The sequence below is a fragment of the Heptranchias perlo genome, unplaced genomic scaffold, assembly GCF_035084215.1.
Source record: "Heptranchias perlo isolate sHepPer1 unplaced genomic scaffold, sHepPer1.hap1 HAP1_SCAFFOLD_266, whole genome shotgun sequence".
NCBI classification, from domain to species: Eukaryota; Metazoa; Chordata; class Chondrichthyes; order Hexanchiformes; family Hexanchidae; genus Heptranchias; species Heptranchias perlo.
In genome coordinates this window covers 422,984-437,254 of record NW_027139278.1, presented here as the reverse complement: position 1 = coordinate 437,254, position 14,271 = coordinate 422,984, and the positions used below count along the sequence as shown (strand labels likewise).

The 14,271-nt window shown below is 48.2% G+C and overlaps 1 protein-coding gene and 1 non-coding gene across 5 annotated transcripts; both read left to right on the top strand.

Annotated features, from left to right (window-relative positions):
* The first annotated feature begins 782 nt into the window (after positions 1–782).
* Positions 783–14,237, top strand: LOC137310620 (zinc finger protein 229-like). Of its 4 annotated transcripts, none has more exons than XR_010960139.1 (3): positions 783–901; positions 2,775–2,901; positions 5,736–6,068. XR_010960139.1 is itself a non-coding variant. In XM_067978356.1 (3 exons), exon 3 carries the CDS (start codon positions 8,866–8,868, stop codon positions 9,931–9,933), a length of 1,068 nt encoding a protein of 355 aa, XP_067834457.1. In that variant the 5' UTR covers positions 783–901; positions 2,775–2,901; positions 8,518–8,865; the 3' UTR covers positions 9,934–14,237. The 4 variants fall into 4 exon arrangements, 2 of the variants coding, with proteins under 2 accessions (XP_067834457.1, XP_067834459.1); XM_067978356.1 differs by lacking the exon at positions 5,736–6,068 and adding an exon at positions 8,518–14,237; XM_067978358.1 differs by lacking the exon at positions 5,736–6,068 and adding an exon at positions 8,518–14,237 and having other exon boundaries at positions 2,750–2,901.
* On the top strand, positions 13,415–13,488 carry trnat-ugu (transfer RNA threonine (anticodon UGU)). Its single transcript has one exon. It is a non-coding gene; the product is annotated as a tRNA-Thr (tRNA).
* Positions 14,238–14,271: the final 34 nt, after the last annotated feature.

The following is a 14,271-nucleotide window of genomic DNA, read 5'->3' as shown; positions in this document are numbered from 1 at the left end:
TGGGGGAGGAGGAGGAAAGCTTGTCCCCCATTCAGTCCGACCATGTCTCCCATTCGGTCCGACCATGTCTCCCATTCGGTCCGACCATGTCTGATTTGTATTTCACTCCATTTCCCCCCTTGGTTCCATTCCCTTTGATCCCCTCACCCAACAAAAATCCATCAATCTCAGTTTTGAAATTTTCAATTGACCCCCGGCCTCCCCCTTTTCCGGGGGAGAGAGTTCCAGATTCCCACTCCCCTTTGTGTGAGGAAATGCTTCCTGACATCACCCCTGAACGGCCGGGCTCTAATTTTAAGATTATTCCCCCTTGTTCTGGACTCCCCCCACCAGAGGAAATAGTTTCTCTCTATCGACCCCATCAAATCCTTTAATCATCTTAAACCCCTCGATTCGATCACCCCTTAATCTTCTACACTCGAGGGAATACAAGCCTCGTCTCTGCAACCTGTCCTCGTCATTTAACCCTTTTAGCCCCGGTATCATTCTGGTGAATCTGCACTGCACCCCCTCCAAGGCCGATATATCCTTCCTGAGGGGACGGTGCCCAGAACTGGACGCAGTGTCTCCAGATGGGGTCTGACCAGAGCTCTGTCCAGCTGTAATATAACTTCCACCTCTTTGTATTCCAGCCCTCGAGATAAAGGCCAACGTTCCATTATCCTTTTTAATGATCTTTTTGTACCTTTCCACCATTGGGAGGGTGGTGTGGGGAGGGAGCTGTGGGGGACAGTTCCGGGCTGGAGCCAGGGTGTAACCTCTCTGTTTCCCCTCCCCCAGGTGACGGACTCCTCCGGCCACATCCTGTACTCTCAGGAGGAGGCGACTAAGGGCAAATTCGCCTTTACCACTGACGACTACGACATGTTCGAGATCTGCTTCGAGAGCCGCCTGCCCCCGGGTGAGTGAGTCCAAGGGGGGGGGTCCTGGGGTACGGGGAGGGCTCGGGCAGAAATAATAATAAAAGGGAAAATAGCTCACTGATAAGAAAAAGGGATGAGAACAAAGTCCAGGTCACAAATAGTGTCACAGGTAATATAAATACTTCAGGTTCATCAAAAAATACAGGAAATAATAAAATAACTGATTAAAAAATAATACAGCAGTGATGAAAAACAAGTGTGATATTTTTAAGAAGTGAGAAAAACAGCATCAGAACATATGAATTAAGAGCAGGAGTAGGCCATTCGGCCCATCTGCCATTTGATAAGATCACGGCTGATCTGATTGTGACCTCAACCCTACTTTCCCGTCTATCTACTGTAACCTTTGACTCCCCTGTTAATCAGGAATCGATCTAACTCAGCCTTAAAAATATTCACTGACCCTGCCTCCACCGCTCTCTGGGGAAGGGAGTTCCACAGACTCACCACCCTCTGAGAGAAAAAGCTTCTCCTCATCTCCGTCTTAAATGGGAGACCATTTATTTTTAAACTGTGGTCCCCGAGTTCTTGTCTCTCCCACAAGGGGAAACATCCTCTCAGCATCTGCCCCTTCGAGTCTCCTCACGATCTTATATGTTTCAATAAGATCACCTCTCATTCTTCTGAACTCCAGTGTGGACAGGCCCAACTTGTCCAACCATTCCTCATAAGATAACCCCCTCATCCCAGGAATCAGTCGAGTGAACCTTCTCTGAACCACCTCCTTCTTTAAATAAGGAGACCAAAACTGCACACAGTATATTCGAGATGTGGTCTCGTCGGTCTGTTGCCCAAATAAGAGTTCTATACACAAGTGCAGATAGCAGAAGGAATAAAACAAGTGAATCAGACAGTTGAAACAAGTATAAAAGGACTGTTAGCAACATCGCTGCCAGACTGGGCCTGTGGCAGGTGATGAGCAAACCAACACAAGGGGAAAAACCTACTTGACTTTGCCCTCACCAATCTACCTGTCACAGATGCATCTGTCCATGACAGTATTGGTCGGAGTGACCACCGCACAGTCCTCGTAGAGACGAAGTCCCGTCTTCGCACTGAGGACACCATCCAACGTGTTGTGTGGCACTACCACCGTGCTAAATGGGATAGATTCAGAACAGATCTCGCAGCTCAAAACTGGGCATCCATGAGGCGCTGTGGGCCATCAGCAGCAGCAGAATTGCATTCCAGCACAATCTGTAACCTCATGGCCCGACATTTTCCTCACTCCACCATTACCAACAAGCCAGGGGATCAACCCTGGTTCAATGAGGAGTGTAGAAGAGCATGCCAGGAGCACCACCAGACGTATCTAAAAATGAGGTGCCAACCTGGTGAAGCTACAACACAGGACTACATGCATGGTAAACAGCAGAAGCAACATGCTATAGACAGAGCTAAGCAATTCCACAACCAACGGATCAGATCAAAGCTCTGTAGTCCTGCCACATCCAGTCGTGAATGGTGGTGGACAATTAAACAACTAACGGAAGGAGGAGGCTCTGTAAACATCCCCATCCTCAATGATGGCGGAGTCCAGCACGTGAGTGCAAAAACAAGGCTGAAGCGTTTGCAACCATCTTCAGCCAGAAGTGCTGAGTGGATGATCCATCTCGGCCTCCTCCCGATATCCCCACCATCACAGAAGCCAGTCTTCAGCCAATTTGATTCACTCCACGTGATATCAAGAAACAAGATTGGGAGTGTTAAGAACCTAGTCCCTCTCCACATCTCCTCCCCTCGCCTCCAGTGCTTCAATATCCTTTCTGTAGTGTGGGTCTCTCAAGTCAACAATGGATTTACTACATCTTTGTCTGATCTTACAGGCCGTCTCTCTCTCTCCCTGCCCAGATCGCCAAGGCGGAGAAGCTGAAGCCACTTGAGGTGGAGCTGCGACGATTGGAGGATCTGTCAGAGTCGATCGTCAATGACTTTGCCGACATGAAGCAGCGAGAGGAAGAGATGAGGGACACCAATGGTAGGAGCACCCAGCACAGGCTTCAGTCTGCAACACCCGCCCCTTCTCCACTTACTGCTCTCGGTCTCGGGGACCCTGTCTCGTTCCTCGGTCAGCGTCACTCACCCCTCCGAGTCAGAAGTTTGTGGGTTTTCGCTCCCTCCACCTCCCGGGACATAAGCCCCTCTCCCCTTCTCTCCCCCACAGCACAAACCTCAGCTTCATACAGTTATCCAGTCGTCCTGTGAAAGATGCAGTGGGCTCTGCTTCAGGCACTTTGTGGCAAAGCATCCCTTGCCCCAACTGCCCTCCACTCGCCCTCGGAGTAAAGAGGGGTGGTCTCGGGCTTGGGTACCAGGGGTCAGGGGTTAAAAGGACGGCAGGACTGATCCCCAGTGTCAAAGGGACTTAGTTTTTTAAAAAACGCACATTTATATAGCCCCTTCCACGACCTCGGGACGTCCCAGATCACTTTATAGCCAATAATGTACTATTTTGAAGTGTAGTCACTGTTGCAATTTAGGAAACGGGCAGCCAATTTGCGCACAGCAAGATCCCACAAACAGCGTTGTGATAATGACCAGATAATCTGTGTTTTAGTGGCGTTGGTTGAGGGATAAATATTGGCCAGAACACCCAGGGGAGAATTCTGCTCTTCTCCCATTAGTGGCCGTGGGATCTTTTACGTCCACCTGAGAGGGGCAGGCAGGGACTCAGTTTAACGTCTCATCCAAAAGACGGCACCTCCGACAGTGCGGCACTCCCTCAGTACTGCACTGGGAGTGTCGGCCTGGATTAGGTGCTCGAGTCTCTGGAGTGGGGCTCGAACCCACGACCTTCTGACAAGGGGGCCTTGTGGAGGCAGATAAGATTCTGCATATTTTCATTCCAAGTTTGACTGCAGGATAAGGGAACGTGTGTACAAACTGGGGCGAGTGTGGGCAGGATGGAACACCCGGAGGGGAGGCTCTCAGTCGGGTAGCGGAGGGAAAACACAGAGTCCTTTCATGGGCCGTTAGATGGGGTGCTCCATGGGCTGGAGGCCTCCACTCATCTAAACCAGGGAGTTGGAGTCAGAGGGCTGGGACCTTTCTACACCAGAGGGCAGAGTTGTGGAATAAGTTTTTGGGGAAGGACGGTATAAACGGGGTCCAGAGACAGAAGGGATCATTTGAAGCCCCTGGGATTAAAGGGACAGTGGCTGCATGGTTACAAAATTGGCTAAAGGACAGAGAGTCGTGGTGAACGGTTGTTTTTCAGACTGGAGGGAAATATACAGTGGTGTTCCCCAGGGGTCAGTATTAGGACCACTGCTCTTTTTGATATATATTAATGACTTGCACTTGGGTATTCAGGGTATTTCAAACTTTGCAGATGACACGAAACTCGGAAATGTAGTAAACAATGTGGAGGATAGTAACAGACTTCAGGAGGACATAGACTGGTGGAATGGGCAGACACATGGCAGATGAAATTTAACACAGAAGTGGGAAGTGATGCATTTTGGCAGGAAGAATGAGGAGAGGCAATATAAACTAAATGGTACAATTTTAAAGGGAATGCAGGAACAGAGAGACCTGGGGAGTGCACAGACACAAATCCTTGAAGGTGACAAATTGAGAAGGCTGTTAAAAAAAGCATACAGGATCCTGGGCTTTATTAATAGAGGCATCGAGTACGAAAGCAAGGAAGTTATACTGAACCTTTATAAAACACTGGTTAGGCCTCAGCTGGAGTATTGTGTCCAATTCTGGGCACCACACTTTAGGAAGGATGTCAAGGCCTTGGAGAGGGTGCAGAGGAGATTTACTAGAATGGTACCAGGGATGAGGGATTTCAGTGATGTCGAGAAACTGGGATTGTTCTCTTTAGAGCAGAGAAGGTTACGGGGAGATTTAATCGAGGTGTTCAAAATTATGAAGAGTTTTAATAGATTAAATAAGGAGAAACTATTTCCAGTGGCAGAAGGGTCGGTAACCAGAGGACACAGATTTAAGGTAATTGGCAAAAGAACCAGATGGCGATGAGGGTTTTATTTTACGCAGCGAGTTATGACCTGGAATGCGCTGCCTGAAGCAGATTTAATAATAACTTTCAAAAGGGAATTGGATAAACACTGAAAGGAAACATTTGCAGGGCTATGGGGAAAGGGCAGGGGAGTGGGACTAATGGGACAGCTTTTTCAAAGAGCCAGCACAGGCACGATGGGCCGAGAGGCCTCCTGTGCTGTAAGATTCTAGGTGGTGGGATTGACCTGTTAGAAAGGGACAGGGTGTCAGTTGTGGACAGAGTGACGCTCCCATGAAAGGCCTGCCATGTCCCTGCTCTCACCTGAGTTGTTTAGCGAGAGAGGATCCAGGATGGGGATTCGGGGGAGGGAGTGACCCCAGGCATCGACCAAAGGCCAGACTCGGAGCAGCAGTGACCCAGGAGCAGGGAAACGGTGCCCGGGGCAGCAAGGTGAAAGGAAGAGGGAGGGCTGCCTTCAGTGAAGTGATCTTAGTGCAGATTGAATCCACTCCTCCAACCTGTTTGATGGGCCCCTCTCTCTCTCTCTCTCCCTCCCTCCCTCCGTGCAGAGTCCACCAGTGCTCGTGTCCTGTATTTCAGCATCTTCTCCATGTGCTGCCTCGTCGGCCTGGCCACCTGGCAGGTCTTCTACCTGCGACGCTTCTTCAAAGCCAAGAAGCTCATTGAGTAATGACGATGTGTGTGTGTGTGTAAAACGTTGGCCCGTGTGTGTCTGTCTGTGCCTGGAGAGTGTTCAGTGGGTGGGGTTAATTTACAATAATGTCTCTTTATATTAAATGGGGTGCTTTGAATGTTTAAACTGTAGGTTGTGTTTTAATTCGTAGCATTGCAGTCAGTAATTGGCCCCCGGTCGGTGTTTCAGACCAGTCTGAGGGAGTCCTGGAAACAATCAGTATCCTCAGACATGCCCTGGATCAGGAGGTGGGACCAATAGTGTTCGCTGCCCTGAGCTTTCGATGATTGATTGATTGTTTTCGGAAGGTACTGGGATTAATTCCACCCGGCCCCGTTGCTCCCCAGGAGAGAGAGAGAGAGACAAACGTCCGAACTTCTTTGGGAAAAATCTGACGTTTGTAGAAGTTCCTCTCCAACTCATTTGCCGGTGTGATGCTGCACAGTGTCGAGTGGATTCCTGGAGGAATGCTGCAGGGAGGGAGAGTGCTGCATTTCCTTCACTGTGTTGGACTTCACCTGATGGTCATCAGGCACAGCTGGTGACAGCCGCTCCACCCTGTCGATGCTGCACCTTGAACCTCATAGGATCTTACAGCACAGGAGGAGGCCGTTCAGCCCATCGTGCCTGTGCTGGCTCTTTGAAAGAGCTGTCCAATTAGTCCCTCTTTCCCCGCGGTCCTGCAAATTTCCCCCCTTCAAATATTTGTCCTGTTCCCTTTTGAAAGTTATTACAAATTTCCCGGGGGCCGCTGGGCTGCTGCTCGCCGGTGGAATTTCCATCAGGGGCCCACCGTGACTAATGGCCGCTGACCCAGGAAACTGGACAAATGTAAGGAATCTTACAACACCAGTTATAGTCCAACAATTTTATTTTAAAATCACAAGCTTTCGGAGATTATCTCCTTCGCCAGGTGAGTGAGTGAAAGGTTCTCAAATCGCATATCTTGTATTAGGCTGGGACACCATCACACCAATCAAAGGTGTCGTTGGTGTTCAGACAGGTTTGACACGGAAAACAGTAGGTCCCAGTATACTGAATACACATTGTGTCAAATTACACAGACAGAGAGAAAGAGACCCGAAAGGCAGAGAGAGAGAGAGAATATTAAAAACAGATAACTTTTTTTCCCCCTTGCTGGTGGGGTTACGTGTAGCGTGACATGAACCCAAGATCCCGGTTGAGGCCGTCCTCATGGGTGCGGAACTTGGCTATCAATTTCAGCTCGACGATTTTGCGTCGTCGTGTGTCTCGAAGGCCGCCTTGGAGAACGCTTACCCGAAGATCGGAGGCTGAATGTCCTTGACTGCTAAAGTGTTCCCCGACTGGGAGGGAACCCTCCTGTCTGGCGATTGTTGCGCGGTGTCCGTTCATCCGTTGTCGCAGTGTCTGCATGGTCTCGCCAATGTACCATGCTCCGGGGCATCCTTTCCTGCAACGTATGAGGTAGACAACGTTGACCGAGTCACAGGAGTATGAACCATGCACCTGGTGGGTGGTGTCCTCTCGTGTGATGGTGGTATCCGTGTCGATGATCTGGCATGTCTTGCAGAGGTTGCCGTGGCAGGGTTGTGTGGTGTCGTGGACGCTGTTCTCCAGTGTACTGGGACGTGCTGTTCACCGTGGCGAATCTGTCTGAACACCAACGACACCTTTTGATTGGTGTGATGGTGTCCCAGCCTAATATAAGATATGCGATTTGAGAACCTTTCACTCATTCACCTGACGAAGGGGATCATCTCCGAAAGCTTGTGATTTTAAAATAAATTTGTTGGACTATAACCTGGTGTTGTAAGATTCCTTACATTAATTGAACCCGTCAGTTGCAACATTTAATAAAACGAAATTAATAAAGGTTACCGTAAAAAATATTTTCTCGATTTCTCCAAAGTGGGGGAGCTTCGACGCAGTGTGTTTGTGCCGGTTTAAATGGCACAAAGAGCTGGGGTTTCAGTTTATTTTATTATCCTTGGACCAAACGCGCTCTCCCTGTTTCCAATGTCTTTGTTTTTCGGCCTGATATTAAGATCATCAATGGCGGTCGCATCACCCAGCATGCAGCGCGGTTCAGATTGTGCCCTATCTGAATCAGTGGAGCCCAGTGCGCAGGCGCAGTAATGACTCATTTCCGGTCAGTGTGTCCTGAGCATGCGCGGCCAGTCGAGGCTGCGGGAGGAGCGCGTTCGGTGCAGGTCAGAGGATCGGAGCAAGAGGCTCAATAAACCCCGGGGCCCGGGTCCGGGCTCAGGCCCAGGCTCAGGCTTTACAAACCCCGAGTGCGGCCCCAGACCCGAATATAAAACAGTGAACATTATCCCCCCCTCACTACCCGCCGGGAAATGAAGGGGAAATAGGGATCGGTCAGGGAGCGTCTGTAAATGAAGGAGAAATGGGGATCGGTCAGGGAGCGTCTGTAAATGAAGGAGAAATGGGGATCGGTCAGGGAGCGTCAGTAAATGAAGGAGAAATGGTGATCGGTCAGGGAGCGTCTGTCAATGAAGGAGAAATGGCGATCGGTCAGGGAGCGTCTGTAAATGAAGGAGAAATGGTGATCTCTATATCTTCAGTCATCCAGGGAGCTGGAGCTTTGGATGCTGTTCCTTTCCACCTCGTGGGAATCTGTCTACTCTGTACCCAAACCAACTCCTCCTTGAAGGCCTCCCACTGTTCAATTACTGTTCTGCCTGCTGTACTCACTCTCTCACTCACTCTCTCACATTCCTCTCTCACCCTTTCACTCATGGTTTCGGGCCACTGAAAGATGATGCGATGGGTTTGGATTTCAGCACAGGGAGGAGGGAGAGTGTGTGGGACGGGGGATTTTCAGCTTTGAGTAATGAGAGAGGAAATAATGTTCCGCAGAAAGTAGAGTTATCTGATCTGAATTTCTATCTTGTAATTACAGTGATAACTTTCATAAACTTCTTTTACAGGGGAGGATTTGCAGAGGGAAACTCAAACCAAAGATCACATCAAGATCTGACAGAGTCACTCGATTCATCAGGACCTGAATATCATCGGCCTTTGTGGAAGGAGAAATGTTTGTCTGTTCTATCTGTGGGAGAAGATTTCAAACATCAGTGTGAGTGAAAAAGCACTGAGACACACACACCCGAGTGAGAGTGTTCCAGTGCACTGACTGTGGAAAGAGCTTTAACCAGTTACACAGCCAGAAAAAACACCGCACCGTCCACAGTGGGGAGAAACCGTCCACGTGTTCTGTGTGTGGATGAGGCTTCAACTGATCGTCCAACCTGGAGAGACACAAGGACACCCGGACCATGGAGAAACCGTGGAAATGTGGGGACTGTGGGAAGGGATTCAATTACCCTTCAGAGCTGGAAACTCATCGACGCCGTCACACTGGGGAGAGGCCGTTCACCTGCTCCGTGTGTGGGAAGGGATTCGCTCAGTCATCCGGCCTCCTGACACACCAGCGAGTTCACACTGGGGAGAGACCTATTAAATGTTCTGACTGTGAGATGAGGTTTAAATGCAAAAGGAATCTGCTGACACACCAACGTACCCACACTGGGGAGAGGCCGTTCACCTGCTCCGTGTGTGGGAAGGGATTCACTCAGTCATCCGCCCTGCTGACACACCAGCGAGTTCACACTGGGGAGAGGCCATTCACCTGCTCCGTGTGTGGGAAGGGATTCACTCAGTCATCAAACCTGCTGACACACCAGCGACTTCACACTGATGAGAGACCTTTTAAATGTTCTGACTGTGAGAAGAGGTTTAAAAGCAAAATTGAACTGCTGAGACACCATCGTGCTCGCACTGGGGAGAGGCCGTTCACCTGCTCCGTGTGTGGGAAGCGATTCGCTCTGTCATCACACTTTCTGTCACACCAGCAAGTTCACACTGGGGAGAGGCCGTTCACCTGCTCCGTGTGTGGGAAGGGATTCGCTCAGTCATCGACCCTGCTGACACACCAGCGAGTTCACACTGGGGAGAGGCCGTTCCCCTGCTCAGTGTGTGGGAAGGGATTCACTCAGTCATCGACCCTGCTGACACACCAGCGAGTTCACACTGGGGAGAGGCCGTTCACCTGCTCAGTGTGTGGGAAGGGATTCACTTGGTCATCCACCCTGCTGAAACACCAGCGAGTTCACACTGGGGAGAGGCCGTTCACCTGCTCAGTGTGTGGGAAGGGATTCGCTCAGTCATCGACCCTGCTGACACACCAGCGAGTTCACACTGGGGAGAGGCCGTTCACCTGCTCAGTGTGTGGGAAGAGATTCACTCAGTCATCGATCCTGCTGAAACACCAGCGCGTTCACACTGAGAGACCTTTAAATGTTCTGACTGTGGGAAGAGATTTAAAATCAGAAACGAACTACTGAGACATTGACGCACTCACACTGGAGAGAGACTGTTCACCTGCTCCGTGTGTGGGAAGAGATTCACTCGATCATCCCACCTTCTGAAACATTAACTTGTTGACACTATTGAGTGACCTTTTAATGCAGTGACTGTGAGAAGAGCTTCAAAAGCAGAAATGAACTGCTGACACATCAACGCATGCCCATTGGTTGAGAGACTGTTCACCTGCTCCGTGTGTGGGAAGGGATTCACTCAGTCATCACACGTGCTGAGACACCAGCGAGTTCACGAAATGAGCAGGTCCAACGAGCCGGTCTGTAACACAGGCCAATGACTCAGTGCAGCTCGTTACCCAGTCACTGGGCTCCGTTATAGCCTCTCCTGTCAGTAACACACAAAGAGAAATTGTAAATCTGAAACAGAAAGAGATGATGTATAACACTTCATATCAACCACCAGTTTTTCCCTCTTTCCGGCTTTTAAAACAATCTGTTTCACAGTTTGTCAAACCCGAAACAGCCTCTGGGATTTGCTGATTGAGAATTTCAGTGGAAATTGGGACCGTCATTAAGTATCGGAACAAATATCCCCGCTGAGGTTTCGGGATTGTTACTGGTTTATTTATATCAGTGAGTGACCGATTTTAAACTAGGTGAGGGTCTAAACCTAAGGTAAGAGCCTGGGATAGACAAGAGATTCTTCAATGTATCAAGTTAAATTACACTGATTCCACCAACACTGGACATCACATCCCTCAAACATTGTTACCTGTTACTGTATAAAACTGGTGAGGGTGGAAATGGGAAATAACTGAAAAAAACTTCATTGTTTCAAAGTTAATTCTGATCATTATTATTATACAAACATTCTACAGCCGGTCCCTTAAAAAGGACCCAATATCAAACCAGTCCCCAGTCCTTGGGCCTGTGCCTGTGTTGTGATTTGCACCCGCTTCTGACTGACTTGGTATCAGACGCACTCCCGTCAACAGTAAACGGATGGAGCCGGATCCATAAGAGAAAAATGAGGACCGACCTCCGCGGTTCTCCCAGAGTGCGGGAGGCGGAGTAACAGCAGCAGACAGAGAGATCTCTCTAAACCAGCCGCTGCCGCCGGAGAGAAGCGAGTCCCGTTCCGAGCCGTGTCTGTCAGGCGCCCGCTGACCCTCTCTTCACTGAAGGGGACCGATTCAGCACCAACTCACACACCCACCATTGGATCATTGAATCACCTTCAACACCTGAATTACATCACCACTTGATCCTCTATACACGAGGAAATACAAACCTTGTCCACGCAACTTACCCTCATAATTTAACCATTTTAGCCCCGGTATCATTCTGGTGAAACTGCGCTGCATCCCCTCCACGGCCAATATGTCTTTCCTGAGGGGTGTGCCCAGAACTGAATGCAATACTTTAAATGGGGTCTCACCAGAGCTTTCTATCTGGAACATATTTCCATGTCTTTGAATTCCAGCTCCCTTGAGATAAAGGCCAACATCACATTAGACTTTCAAATTATTTTTTCAGCAGTCCACTGGCTTTTAGTGATTTCTGTACTTCGATCCCTAAATCTCTCTGCTCCTCCATAGTTCCGATCTTCTCACCATTTAGAAAATACTCTGATCTATATTGCTTCCGTCCAAAGTAGATGACCTTATACTTCCCCATATTGAAAGTTTGAACAGGCTGGGGCTCTTCTGTATAGAAAAGAGGAGGCTGAGGGTGACCTGATATCGGGCTTTAAGATTATGTGAGGGCTTTATAGGTGAGGCATAGACAAGGCGTTCGCTCTTGTGGGAGTGGGGACTCCAAAACATTGGGGCCATGAATATAATCCAGTCACTAATGTATCCAATCTGGCATTCAAGAGAAACAGACTTCCCCAGAGAGTCGTTAGAATGTTCAACTCACCACCACAAGGAGCAGTTAAGGTGAATAGAATGGATGCATTTACGGGGAAGCTGGATAAGCACATAGAGGAGAAGGGAATATTAGAGTTTGCTCATAGGGTTAGATGAAGAGGGGTTGGAGGAGGCTCGTCTGCAGCATAAACACCGGTATAGTCTAGTTGGGCCGAATTGCCTGTTTCTGTGATGTACATTCGATGTAATTCTATGTAAGCTCCATCTGACACAGTTTTACCAACTCACTGAATCTATCAATTTCCCTTTGTAACTTTATGCTCCCATCTACACTACTCACTGCGCCTCCTAACTCGATGTCAGCGACAAACGTGAGTGTTCGGCTCTCTATTCCTTCATCTCCCTCATTTATACATATCGGAAAAAGCTGATGCCCCAGAACTAATCACATCCGGCCAATTTGAGTACATCCCTTATTATCCCGGGCCTCTGCCTCCCACCTTCTAACCAACTCCCGACCCATTTCAATAGGTTGCCTTAAATTCCACGCACTCTAATTTTTGTTGACAGTCTCTTATGTGGTCCCTTATTGGATGCCTTTGGAAGTCAATGTCCATCTCACACCCAGAGACACTCCATTATCGAGCACGTTAGTTACATCTTCAAAAAGTTCAACGAGCTTTGTTAGACTTGACTTCCCCTTTACAAATCCATGCTGGCTCTCTCTGATTACTCCATATTTATCCAAGTGCTCAGTCATTCTTTCCCCAATAACGGATACTGGTAACTTCCCCACAACAGGTGTCAGACTGATAGGCCTAGAATTTCCAACTTTATCTCTCCGACCCATCCGAAATAATGGAGTGACATTGACAATGTTTCAATTAAAGCAACAATTCCTGAATCAAGAGAGTTTTGATCGATCATGAGTAAGCATGTACAAGTTCCTTACCTATTCCTCTTATTCCCCTGGGATGGTAAACATCAGGTCCTGGAGATTTGACAATCTTCAATCTCATTATTTTCTCCATTGCCATTATTTTATTTACACTGAATCCCCTTGATTTATTTACAGTTTTCCTCGTGTCTCTGCTATGTTCGCCTCATCCTTTTCTATGAAGACCGATGCAAAGTAAATATTTAGCAACTCTGCCATTTCCTGATTTTCAATTACAATATCACCTCCATCTGTCTTTAAGGGTCCCACATTACTCTTCGTCACTCTTCTTTCTCTTAATATACCTGTAAATACCTTGATTGTTGTCGTTATTTTCCCTCACAAGTTTTTTCTCCTTTTCCCTTTTTGGACCTCTTCGGGTTTTTCGTTTCAGCACCACAATAAACAAGACTTCGCTGTAAAGTTCAGCTCAATAGTTCTCCAATGTCAGAGCGAGAATTGTCTGAACCCCGAATTTATTTAATGTAACAAACACAAGCACACTTAATCATCCGTGTATCAACACACTGATGGATACACAAAGATAAACACAGCGAGAAATGCAGGCAGTATCAGGATGCACAGGTAAACGGACAAGGGAAATAGACAAAGATAAAACGGTCTGTGCCTCGAACAGACAGTAACGTGTCACTGATCGATATTAGTGAGACGAGGTGGGGAACAGGTGCTGTGAATTGGTGCTGTGGTTTAGTTGGTTAAAGCATCTGTCTTGTAAACAGGCGATCCTGGGTTCAACTCCCAGCAGTGTCTTGTGTCATTTATTATTTTTACCTCATTTGTGGAATTCAGCGACAAAGTCACACTTTGGAATTGGTATTTGTTGAGGTTTGAGGAGGAAACCGATATCAGAATGACTGTTCAAAAACACCATTTCATCGCACAGACAGACCTCTCACAGAATGTGTCTGTAACACTTTAATTTAAGGACACGTTCTTGTTTCTGGGCTCGTCGGGGTCAGGGTATAATTCACGATTTATGTCATCGAGGAGCGAATGGTTGTCTCCTAGACCTCCGGATAGCAGTGATAAAGTTCGAGGATACACAGAAGCGGACAGGGTGGTCGGGGTCTGGAACTCACTGTCTGAAAGGGTGGTCGAGGCAGAAAACCTCAACTCATTTCAAAAGTGCATGGATGTGCATTTGAAGTGCCGTAACCTGCAGGGCTACGGACCAAGCCCTGGAAAGTGGGATTGAGCTGGATAGCTCTTTTTCGGCCGGCACAGACACGATGGGCCGAATGGCTTCCTTCTGTGCTGTAGCTTTCTCTGATTCTATGATTCCGTGTGTGGGAAGGGATTCACTCAGTCATCACACGTACTGAGACACCAGGGAGTTCAAAAGTGACTGCAGGGGTTGGATTCTGCTGTAAATCCCATCCAGGACTGAACCATGTTCATTCTGACAGTTGGGGTTTGTTTCTTCTGATGTTAATAAGCCCTATAACTGGGCTGGAGTTTAATATTCTGATATCTGTTAAATAAATCAGCTTTGTTTTAAACACCTTGTTGTAGATTTTGGTCTTTCCCACCTGA

Excerpts from the sequence above, each read along its gene's own strand:
- LOC137310620 (XM_067978356.1), top strand. The coding sequence starts at position 8,866 with ATGGAGAAACCGTGGAAATGTGGGGACTGTGGGAAGGGATTCAATTAC.